This window comes from Rousettus aegyptiacus, unplaced genomic scaffold, assembly GCF_014176215.1.
Source record: "Rousettus aegyptiacus isolate mRouAeg1 unplaced genomic scaffold, mRouAeg1.p scaffold_m13_p_1, whole genome shotgun sequence".
NCBI lineage: Eukaryota > Metazoa > Chordata > Mammalia > Chiroptera > Pteropodidae > Rousettus > Rousettus aegyptiacus.
This window is the reverse complement of record NW_023416284.1, coordinates 130288468-130300487: the sequence shown is the minus strand read 5'-3', so window position 1 is coordinate 130300487 and position 12020 is coordinate 130288468. Positions and strand designations below refer to the sequence as shown.

The 12020-nt window shown below is 37.5% G+C and overlaps 2 protein-coding genes across 3 annotated transcripts in view; one reads left to right on the top strand and one right to left on the bottom strand.

Annotated features, from left to right (window-relative positions):
* Positions 1 to 214: 214 nt before the first annotated feature.
* Positions 215 to 2308, bottom strand: LOC107508670 (40S ribosomal protein S4, X isoform-like). The gene is made up of 2 exons (XM_016140624.2): positions 2108 to 2308; positions 215 to 1919 (listed from the first exon to the last, which is right to left on the bottom strand). Exon 2 carries the CDS (start codon positions 1910 to 1912, stop codon positions 1118 to 1120), a length of 795 nt encoding a protein of 264 aa, XP_015996110.1. The 5' UTR covers positions 1913 to 1919; positions 2108 to 2308; the 3' UTR covers positions 215 to 1117.
* Positions 2309 to 2520: 212 nt separating this feature from the next.
* The window catches only part of RNGTT (RNA guanylyltransferase and 5'-phosphatase), a 235902-nt gene continuing 226402 nt past the window's right edge, over positions 2521 to 12020 (top strand). Inside the window, exons 1-4 of one of the 2 annotated variants that reach the window (XM_036220097.1) lie at positions 2521 to 2699; positions 7822 to 7931; positions 11060 to 11163; positions 11254 to 11342. In XM_036220097.1, the coding sequence (XP_036075990.1) occupies positions 7845 to 7931; positions 11060 to 11163; positions 11254 to 11342 (280 nt within the window). In that variant the 5' untranslated portion in view covers positions 2521 to 2699; positions 7822 to 7844. Of the gene's footprint in view, positions 2805 to 7821; positions 7932 to 11059; positions 11164 to 11253; positions 11343 to 12020 lie in introns of both variants that reach the window. The other variant, XM_016140623.2, reaches the window with a different exon arrangement.

Below are 12020 nucleotides of genomic sequence, written 5' to 3'. Positions count from 1 at the left end.
GCATTTATACTAGGGCCAGGGATTTTGGTACAGAGGACACTGGATCCAAGAGCTTTAGAGCCAGAGAGCACGGGTAGAATAGGGGTAGATCCAGCTTTTGTAGGGCCTTGTATTTGTTTTGTAGAGCTGGTATAAAAAAGTACCCCAAACCGAGTAGCTTAAAACATAATCTGAAATGCATTACACTAAGAGAAAAAAGTCAGACACAGAAGACTACATGTTATATGATTTTGTTTATATATTCCAGAAAAGGTAAAACAAGTCAGAAATCAGTGGTACCAGGAACTTGGAGTGGGGAAGGAATACAAAGGGGTGTGAGGGAACGTTTGGGGATTTATACATTCAAGTCATGAAACTGTATTATATCTCAATAAACTTGACTTAAACAAACAACAAATTTATTTTCACATTTTGGAAAGTCTGAAATCAAGGTGTAGGCAGAGTCATGCTCTCTGCTATCAAAGAGAATTGGGAATAATGTAGGCAGGATGCTGGTTGCTAAAGAAACCAAGTCTTACTCTGTCTTGTCAGGGGATGAGGGACACTTACTAAAAGATCTCAGCAGATACAATAGTGGGACAGACCAGAAGTGAGGCTCTTTCAAAGAGGTATCCATTGGGCCCTTTCTATTTATGGGAGAACTGACTCATACTGAGAGGGCCCAAGCATATAGGTGCTGAGCTGCTAAGGATTCCCACTGATCCTTTAAGATATATTCCCCTAAACTTCACTCTTGCAATTCAAATAGAGCTTGGTGCTTAAGGCCAAGCTGCTACATTACAATTTACCATCATCCAGCTTATATTTAATACTTTAGTCAACTACACAAAGAAAGCCTTATTACCAGTGTTTATAAAATGCTTCTAATCACCCCTGCTTAACTGGAATGGAAAGACCATTTGATAAGGCAAAGGAGATCACCACCACCAACCACCACAAAGTGTGGGTGATTCCTCCTTTGTCAATTAGACACATTAGTAATTTTGAGACATGAACTTTCTGAGACTCCCAAGTACACTTTGACACTTTGCTCTAGAAATGTACAAACAAAACTTTTCTTCATGCTATATTTATCTTTAATTAGGTACAAAGACTTTTCCAATCTGTCACCTAGCCATCATTTCACCCACTGCTGTTTGGCGGCCAGTCTCTTGTCTCTCTCTTCAGCAATGGTGAGGCGGATACCCTTGCCACGGGGAAGAGAAATCCACGGTTTGTTGCCTTTGCCAATAACGAAAATGTTGGAGAGGCGGGTGGCAAAGCTGTTGCCATTGGCATCTTTCACATGAACCACATCAAAAGAGCCAGGGTGTTTCTCTCTGTTGGTGATCACCCCAATTCTTCCCAAGTTAGCACCTCCTGTCACCATACACAGGTTACCAGTGTCAAACTTGATGAAATCGGTAATTTTGCCAGTCCCCAAATCAATCTGAACGGTGTCGTTCACTTTGATGAGAGGATCGGGGTAGCGGATGGTGCGAGCGTCATGAGTCACCAGATGAGGGATTCCTTTTGTGCCCACAAAGATCTTTCTTACTTTACACAACTTGTACTTGGCCTCCTCAGGTGTAATACGATGAACAGCAAAGCGACCTTTGGTGTCATAAATCAGTCGGAAATTCTCTCCGGTCTTGTCAATGCTGATGACATCCATAAAACCAGCAGGATAGGTTACATCAGTTCGGACCTTGCCATCAATCTTGATAAACCGCTGCATGCAAATCTTCTTCACTTCATCTCCTGTTAGGGCATACTTCAGTCTGTTTCTCAGGAAAATGATGAGAGGGAGACATTCTCTCAGCTTGTGGGGACCAGTAGATGGCCGAGGAGCAAACACACCCGTCAGTTTATCCAGCATCCAATGCTTTGGAGCTGCTACGCGCTTCAGATGCTTCTTGGGACCACGAGCCATGGCTGCGCTGGGTACAAAAAGAGCCAAACAAAACTCTTTTAACAAACGTTTTTGACTTAATTTCAGATATTTAATAGATCCTTAGAAGTACTCCCGCCTCCCCCCGGAAGAGAAATTCATTTCTGGCACTCTAATCACGCGTCCTTGGAATTACTCTAAAATTGCTTTCCCTAATTCTCCTTCGGGAAAACTTACCAAATTCCAAATCAAATTCAGAAACCGTCGGGACGCCAAGCTTGGCCAAAAAAAGGGCGATCAGGCTCTTGAGCTGTGCGATAACTGCAGGAAGGCCTCTTTCATTAATAAAGTTGATGCCCTGAGAAAAGCTGCGGCCCAGTCTACGCACGGAAAGAGTGTGCTCTTCTCTTCTCCGGCGGTTTCTACCGGCTGCCGGGAGGCGAAAACAAAATGGACGCCGTCCCTCCAGCCCGTACGAGAGCAACTGCGCCTGCGCAAACTGTTTATGAGCGCGCCGGGCTCTCGGCGGGGCGGAGCGAGAGAAAACTCATCCCCCTCATTCGCTTGGGCCTTAACTCCTTCCCATCCCTCCGCGGAGCTTCCCTTTTTTCCCCTCTGACCTCGGAAAGAAGAGGGTGGGGCGTTGGGGGGCGGAAGTAGAGGTGCATTGTGGGCTCGCTTAGAGCTATGGAATTGAGCCTGAATGAAAGTGGCGCGCAGTCCCTGACGTTATCCAAGTAGGAGCGGCTAGAATTCGGACCTCTGCGGGGGTTCGGGTGCTGCGCACCTCTGGTGTGGAACAGACCGCCAGGAGGCGGCGGCAGAGGCGGTGAGCGTTGGCGAAGGGGCGGCTCTGCGTAGCTCCGAGACATGGCTCACAACAAGATCCCGCCGCGGTGGCTCAACTGTCCGCGGAGGGGCCAGCCGGTGGCAGGTAATCCCGAGAGGGGTGTTCGAGTCCCCGCCCACCGGCAGTCCTGGGGTGGCCGGGCCGTTTGAGGGTCGCAGCTTTCCGTGTTTGTGTTTCTAGTGGTATTTAATGACCGAGATGTGCTTGGTTCGATGAAGCTGCGTGGGGGAGTGTTTGGGAACTTGGACTGGAGGCGGGTGGGGCGGTGTGTGGGGGCACTTGTCACTATACAGTAAGGCTAAGTATTGCGGACAGGAAGGACTGGAGGTTTGTGTGACAGGAGCTGAGGACCCGAGTGCAGTGGGCAATACTCTGAAGCTTAATCATAAGTTCGTGAACCTTTCAGGGTACTTGGAAGGGGAAGGAACAAGTGTCGCGCTTGAGGTAGAGGAAGGCTAAAGAACCGGAGCAGTTCCCTGCGGTGTAATGGATCGGCAAGAGAATGCAGTTTAAACAATTTGTTAAAATGACTTATTATTGTGTATTTCTTCATCTTTGTTGAGTTGGACACATAACAAACTTTAAAGTGTACAGTTTAATAAATGTCGGCTATACGCACACACACACACATTCTATGAAACAACCCATGAAACCATTACCGCAAGGGTGGTGAACATAACCCATCACCCCAGAAATTCTCCTGCCCTTTTGTAATCTCTCCCTCCTCAGGCAACCACTGATCTGCTTTGTCACTATAGATTAATTTGAATTTTTATATATTTTTAAATAAGGAGAAACATTTGGTATGTACTCTTTGAGGGGACATCTCTGGCTTCTTTCACTCAGCATTATTCTTTTGAGATATATATCCATGTTCTCATGTAGCAATAATTCATCCCTTTTTATTGCTGAGTAGTATTCCATTGTTATGGATACAGCATAATTTGTTTATTCATTCACTTGTCGATGGTCATTAGGGTTTTCAGTTTTTGGTTATTACAAATACACTTATATATGCAATTCTTTGTATAGACGTATGCTTTCACTTATGTAAATTTCTAGGATAGCAATGGATATTATAACAGGTATATATTTAATCTTTTAAAAAAATGCCAAACTCTTTATCAAAGTCTTAACATTTTACATTTCCATCATTAATATATGGTTGTTCTTTTGCTCAACATCCTCTCCGACACTTGGTGTGATCAGTCTTTTTAATTTTACCCACTGTAATAGGTGATTAATAATATCTTATTGTGGTTTCATGTTGAGTGTCTTTTCATGTGCTTCCTGGCAATTCACATATGTTCTTTTGTAAAGTGTCCAAATCTTTTGCTGATTTTAAAATTGGGTTGCTTATCTTATTTTTCAGTTGTTAGTTCTTTATGTATTGTAAATATAAGCCCTCTTTTTGGATGTATGCTTTTTCTAGATGGTGTTTTGAAACAAAAATGAAAGGTTTTTGTGGTGGGCCATGAGTATATATATATATACTATGTTTAGTTATATAAAATCGTTGGAAGAGGAGATGCTGTAAGTCATTTTTTATTCAAATTTTCTGCTGCTTCTAGTTTGTCAGCTTTTCTTCACATTTTATATAAAAACTTTAGTAGTAGAGCCATATAAACGATGGGTAAAAGTGTTACTGAAAGATAATCTAAGCAAGTCTTAAGGTGAGAAAATGTTTTTCTTTAATGAAAAATAATTTTCTTTATGTTCTAACAATTTTTTGAATCCATTTTCATTTGTAATGAAAACAGTTCTTGATAACTGTTGTATTTTCCTCAAATGAATTGATCACAATTCTTTATGTTTTCTTTATAGAGCTTACTCCAGTCATTTTGACATGTTTTACCATTACCATCTCTAATTTGATGTTGAATCCTTTCTTTTTATATGTGGGTTTCTCTCTGGAGTTATGAAGACACCTCTAAACTCACATATTTAGCTTCTTTTCTAGCCTGGAGCTTGTTTCCCAGATGCTTTCATTTGTTATTTGCTCTGCTGATTTGTGAGAAAAACAATCATAAAGTAGTTTTTGTCAAAGTGAAATTTTTTTGAATTAGGAAAGCATTTTAATAATCAAAATTTTAATATGGTCTGCAGGATAGCAGTGACATATCAGAATACTGACTTATCGTTAGACTAATGTAGCACTGACTGGGGTCCATAGCAGCAGAAGCGATGCTGAGCTCCAGGTAGCTTTATATCCCTCTGAGAAACAGATGTATGCCTTTTTCCCCTCCTCCCACTGCCGGGTATGAAGAGTCAGGCATAAAGTTTTTCCTTTTTATTGTATTGGACTATTTTGGCCCCCAAAAGCTGGATTCTTAATTATTATTGTTCAGCGAGTCACTAAGCTCACTTATCTGATTGACTGTGGTCCCTGGATGGAATCACAGGCCTCCTGACAAACAAACTGGATCATTACTAGAAATAAATAGTGCTTCAGCTTGTGATGCTTATTAGAAAGTAAAGCGAATGCAACACAGAATTCCGATGTGTCTTTGAATTTCCTTTAAAGTTCTGTCTTTCTGTGTCCTAGAAGCATTCATGCCACATTGTGAATTTTGGAAATGAATGCTTAGCAGTATTTTATAGTAGCCAAGCAAGAATTACTAGCTGTATTCTTGTAAGCTGTAGCGAAAAGTAAGGAATCATTCCTTTTCCCGTTCTCTACCTCCTCTTAGTTTTTCTTCTTAATGTTTTTTGATTATTAAAGTAATCCATGCTTATTGCTTAATTTGATATTTTGCATCTGTAGGAAAGTGTTATGCCTACTTAAATTAAATTTTCTCATTGTAAACATTAGGATGCGTTTTATTAGTACTAGAACATTATCATTTTCCTGTATCAGAAATAAGGTATTAATTATATATAGTCTGTTCTACTATAAGGTCAACTTCTCTAATCAAACCAGATTTCTAAGGAGAAGAGAGCTCTTGGAGATAGGGCCAAGCCTTATTTCTGAAGAATTCTTTTATTTTCCTTCTGAGTGACAGATTTCAGGTGAATACTGAAGAAAACGACTTCACATTTCTTAAAGATCATTCAACATAAAATTATTTTGTGCCTACTATATCTGAAGAACTTACTAGGAACTAACTGAGAATATAAACATGAGACAGTTTTGTGATAGTGACTTTGAAGTCATTTTAGTTAACAGATATTTGAGTATCTACTTTGTGCTGCTCCTTGGGGCTAGGGAGATGATTATGATATAGTCCCTCATCTTAAACAGCACATAGTCTCAGGAGTAGCAAACCATCACTTTTAAACACAGTTCTGTTGTAATAAATAGAATAGTGACTGTATTCTAGAATATTATGGGATACCAGAGGTAATGAACCTAATCCTTTGTTTGAAGTTGGGGAAGAGGACATGCGTAGGACGAAGGGAATCAGGGAAGGCTTCCCAGAGGAGCTAATACATTAATTATCTTGAATAAATAGAAGTTTGCTAGATAGTTGGAGAGAGGGTCTAGTGGGATGAATCTTATACCATATTTTTTACTTATTTATTATGTTTATTGTTTACAGTTTATCTTTTCCCAGTAGAGTCAAAGCTCTATCAGGGTGAGATTTTATGTTTTCTTTTTTTCTCTTCACTAATGTATTCCATGCACCTAAAACAATGCCTCGTACATACATAATAGGCGGTCATTAAATATCTGTTAAATAAACTAAATGAAGTATAATGATCTAGGTGAAATAATGGTAGAGGTGGTGAAAAATGATCAGATTCTGGATATATTTTTAAGATATATGTGATAGGATTTGCTGATGGATTGAATGTGGGGTGTGCAAGAAAGAGATCAAGGATAACTAAAGAGTTTGGCCTAAGCTACTAAAAAGATGATGTTACCATTTGCTGTGATAGGGAAGACCATGAGAGGAGTAGCTTTGGGAGTTTGAGTATTGAGAGCTCAGATCTGGATATCAAATCTGAGACTACTGTTAGATATTAAGTAGAGACTAAGTCAGGCAGTTTTATATCGGAGTCTAGAGTTAAGGGAGAGGTTCGGGCTGGAGATACACATTTGTGAGTCATCAGCACATTGATGGCTTTTAAAGTTATGAGACTAGATGAGACGCCAGAAGAGTGAGTGTAAGATAGAAAGGAGGTCCAAGGACAGCCCTGGGACAAAACATTGAGGGATCAGTGAGATAAAGAAGAGCCAGTAAAGGAGACTGAGAAGGAGAGGCCAGAGAGATAGGAGGAAAACCAGGAGGATGGGTGTCCTCAAAGCCAAGTGCAAAAAATGTTTCAAAAGCTCTCTTGAATTAAAGTGATTAGTTGTTTGAGAACTGAGAATTGACCTTTGGATTTTGCAGTGTGGAGGTTATTAGTGATCGTGAGTGGTCTTGTAGAAAAAGATTTAAAAAAAATTATTTGCTTCTGAAATTTAGGTTAAAGCCTCTGAACAGATGTTAAGATTTCACTCAGATGTATTTTAGATATTTATTCTCATTGATTTTATTGTGTTTTAAAATATAAATCAGCTAAAAATAGGTGATTTAAAAATTGATTATATAAGGTGACTTCCCCTATGCTTATATTGTGATTCAGAAAAGAAGGCCAAAAAGGTCATTCAGTCTTGCTGAAATTATAATCACTGATAGTTGTTTGTAGAGTGATTTTGGTTAGCATGCTTCTCAGCATAATTCTTATTCTGAGATGTAGGATAAGGTCCATAAGAGGGAGAAAATTCCAAGCTCATGTTAAAAAGGTATAATTAGGAATTTTAAAGAATCAGTTTGATTCACTTCATTATCAATTCTCTAGTACCGTATCTTTAAAGGTTTTAAGGCAATAACTTTTAATGTAATGGTTAAGAACTTAAGCGTCTTTATGGAAGTTCCATTAACTGGGAATTTCTCTTTTGCTATTATATTTGATTGTCAATTTCTAGAATTTATGTTGTCCTTAAAAGTTCTAAGGCAATACCTTTTAAAAGTATAGTTTAGATCGAGAGTACTTCATGAACAGTTTAAAACATTTTAATAGAGTGATTTTGAGAATTGCTAATAGAATTTTAACTTGGAACTTTTTTTTTTTTTTTTTTTTAATGAAAATTGTTACCCATTCTCATGTTGTTTAGGAAGATTCTTACCTCTGAAGACAATGTTAGGACCAAGATATGATAGTCAAGTTGCTGAAGAAAATCGGTTCCATCCCAGTATGCTCTCAAATTACCTAAAGAGTCTGAAGGTAAGAAACAAAACATTTTGATACTGATTTAATGTACTTTGTCCCACTCTTGTTCTTCAGGTGGCTTAAAAAAACCCAATCTTCTACTTTGAAATATTGCAAATATTGTACACGGAGTTCTATGACCCCTCCACCCAGTTTTTCCCTCTGGTGACATTTTGTATAATGGCAGTATAGTATCAGAAGCAGGAAATTGACATTGGTACAGAACTGTTGACTTGACTGTAGACTTTGTTTAGTTTTTACCAGTTTTTAAATGCATTTATTTGTGTGTATGTGTGCATGGTTTTTTGCAGTTTGAGTCAATGTACAGATTTATGTCGGTAGTTATAGAACTGTTCCATCTCCACAAAGGAACTCCCTCACACTACCCCTTTATAGTAGACCCTCTTCCCAGCCCCTTCCCCTCAGGTAACTGCTAATTGTTCTCCATTTCCATTGTTTGGTCATTTTGAGAATTTTATGTAAATGAAATAAAATAGTATATGACCTTTTGGGATTGGCTTTTTTCCCCCCACTAAGCATAGTGCCCTTGAGGTCTATCTAAATTGTTGCATGTATCAACAGAAAGTTTGTTCCTTTTTATTACTGAATAATATTCAGTTTATGGATGTATTAGAATTTAACCATTCTTCTGTTGAATGGTTAAATAACATTTTAGCCATTTTGAGTTGTTTCCAGTTGTGGGGTATTGCGAACAAAGCTGCTCTGAATGTTCATGTACAGGTGTTTGTGTGAATGTAAGTTTTCATTTTTCTGGGATAAATACCCAAGAATATGATTTCTGAGTGCGTGGTTAATTTTATAAGAATGTGCCAGATTATTTTCCTAAATGAAACTTTGTAATTTTTTAATATTATTCTGACATAATACTGATTGTATTATTTTCCTAGGGCCACTGTAACCAGTTACCACAGACTGGGTGGCTTAAAACAACAGACCTTTGTTCTCTCACAGTTCTGGAGGCTATAGGTTCCAAATCAAGGTGTTGTTGAGGTTGGTTCTTTCTGGAGGCCTGGAGGGAGAATGTTTTTCATTCTTTTCTCCTAGCTTCTCCTGATTGCTAACAATCTTGGCATTCCATGGCTTGCACTTCCATCAGTCCTCTCTCCCTCGCTGACGTTCTTCTGATGTGTATCTGTGTCCAAATTTTTCTCTTAAAAGGATACCTAATCCAGTATGACTTCATCTTAACTTGATTACAGTTGCAAAGACTCTAACCCTATTTCCAAATAAGGTCATATTCATAGGAAGTTAGGACATAATTCAACTCATAACAACAATCTTTGTTACTCTTCTATTTTATACTCTTGGTATGCTATGTATTAGTACATACAACAAATATTAGTACTCATTATGTGTAAAACTTCTCTGATCACTTAGATTTTGAAAACCTTCTACTCATCTCTTTTCTTGGTGTAGTTTTGAGTCTTTTCTTTATATCTTTTATTGTAGCTCATAAACTTAAAATTTTTATTTTCGTTATCAATTTTATTAAAAGTCATAGTTAACATATATACGGCATTAAATATTTCTTAGGCAGTATGCTAAGAACTTGGACTTAGTAACCAGAGAGACTGGGTTTTAATTCCAGTTTGTCACTTACAGCTTTGTGGGCAAGTTACGTAGTCTCTTCATGTTTCAGTTTTCTTACCTGTATATAAAATTAGTGCATGTAAAGCATGTAGAATAGTGCTTGACACAGAGTAAGGACTTCATTTAAACATCATAAACAACTCTGTGAGGTAATACTATTTTCTTTGCTTCATGGTTAGAGATTTACTTTACATTCACTTCTCGTTTTGAACCTGGAGATAAACAACATGGGTTCTAATTCTAACTCATTAAGAAGTTGTAATATAGTATCTGAATCTTTGTATTTGGTAATATATACCTCTGAAGGAATTAAGATCACTGCAGAAGCTGTAGGTAGAAAATTAGGTCCAGAGGTGGCAAATTATAGAAAATACCATTAAAATGTAAAAATACATTTCCTGAAAGTAAGAGCTAATCTGATTCATGGACATGTCTCTCACCTACACACAAGCTAAGGAATCTGGAAAAATCAGTAGAGCACATTTTGGCAGCTAGTTATATTTTAAAGCACACAATTTTGTCTGTTTTATTATGTGTGAAATTTAAATGTTTTCATCATCCCCCCCACCCCCATAACAAAGGAATCGAATTATTATGTAGACTATTCTCATTTAGGCAAATCCAACAATAGGTACTCAAAAATGCAATAACAGCAAAAGAGAGAAAAATAACAATTTAGAGAGTATAGATTATTTCTCTTGCCATACTTCCCAGAGAATATATGCTTTAGAATGAGGTGGAAGATGTATGATTAACTGTTATTTTTTTTTTTTCTTTTTGGCTCAGTTCAGGTGTACATTTCTTGACAAGACTGTCTTGCCAGGCTGAATGTGATTCTAGTTGTTTAAGATTTTTCAAACCACATGGCCCCTGAACACAAGCCAACTATGTCAGTTAGCACTTGACAGAAGAAAACGGTTTTTGTTCCAACGCAGGAAGAAAAACTGGCTGAGATTTAGGAGTAGGTCTTCAACGAGATGCACAGATACAGCCATGCATACTGTTATTTATTGATTATTTAAAGAATTTACAAGGGAATTTTGACTATACACTTTTTACCCTGTATACTTGTTTTAGAATTTAACTGCCTTATATATGATATACTACTGATGGTTGCTTGGAATGCTGGATTGATGTGTGCTCGGGTAGGGTGTATTTCAGATAGATACTATCCCTGCTCTAGCCTCTTGTCTAATAAATCGTAGGGGTAAGTGACATACAGAAAACTATATCAGTGTTTGCTTTTTTTAGGTAGACTTTTATGATGTTGAAGTGGAGTCTGTTTTGCTTATGTTTTTGTGCCTTTATTTTTGGGGGAGTTAATTTATTTCTTGTAGTGCCTTCTAAGTCCTAATGCCTTGAATAAGACTTGGATAAGTGGTACTTACATCGTTAATAATTCATTGGCAGAGTGAACATAAAATCTCCTACAGTATAGATGGATGAACTGGATGAACTGGAGTATTGTCATTTAGTCAACCTGTTTTGGAACAAGTTCAGTTACTAATAAGTCTGACCTTTTTTTTTTTAAGGTTAAAATGGGCTTGCTGGTGGATCTGACAAATACTTCAAGGTTCTATGACAGAAATGACATAGAAAAAGAAGGAATCAAATATATAAAACTTCAGTGTAAAGGGTAAGTCATGTATTAAAATTCTTTAAGATTGAAACCTTTTGCTGAAATTTGTAATCTCTTCTTTAAAAAAATTTTTTTTCATATTACTAGACATGGTGAATGCCCTACAGCTGAGAATACGGAGACATTTATTCGTCTATGTGAGCGGTTTAATGAAAGAAACCCACCTGAACTTATAGGTATGTTTGACTTTCCTTTATTCCTGTTGACTATTTTACTTTGGGATTGGATTTCCATTCTCTTTTTTGCAAGTGAGTTGATGTGGAGGTTTTTTCCCCTTCCCTTTTTTAAGTAACCACCAAGAAATGTTTATTGAAATAATAGACTAACTTTTGTGAACTATAAAATAAATGTATTTTTGTAGTTTTTATATTTTTCAAAATATAGACCTAATTGCCTCTCTTCGGGTTTTCTATTGGGAAACTACCTTAAACACTTCATATTTATTTTTTATAATTTTGCGTTGTATGCCATATGTGTTATTCTGAAACTTTTTTTGCTCAGTATCTGAGAGTGATCCATGATGGTGTATGTAACTGATGTTCATTTTTGCGACTGTGTAGTATTCCATCATCCGAATATACTACAGCTTATCTATTCTGTTGATGAACAGTTCTTTCAGCAGATACTGATTGTTCCTCTTTGCCAGGTAAACAATCTTGGAATATATCAGTGGAGGAATCAAAAATGTCCCTGCTCTTCTGGAGCTTATATTCTAGTGTGGGTTGGTAGTGGGGGTGGCAGGTTGGGGAAAGCAGGCAATAAATAATAAATAAGTAAATTAAAAAAAAATGACATTTACTTAAAACGAAATTTGGGTTAGTTTCAGTATTTTTTTTTTTTTTGGCTATTATAAA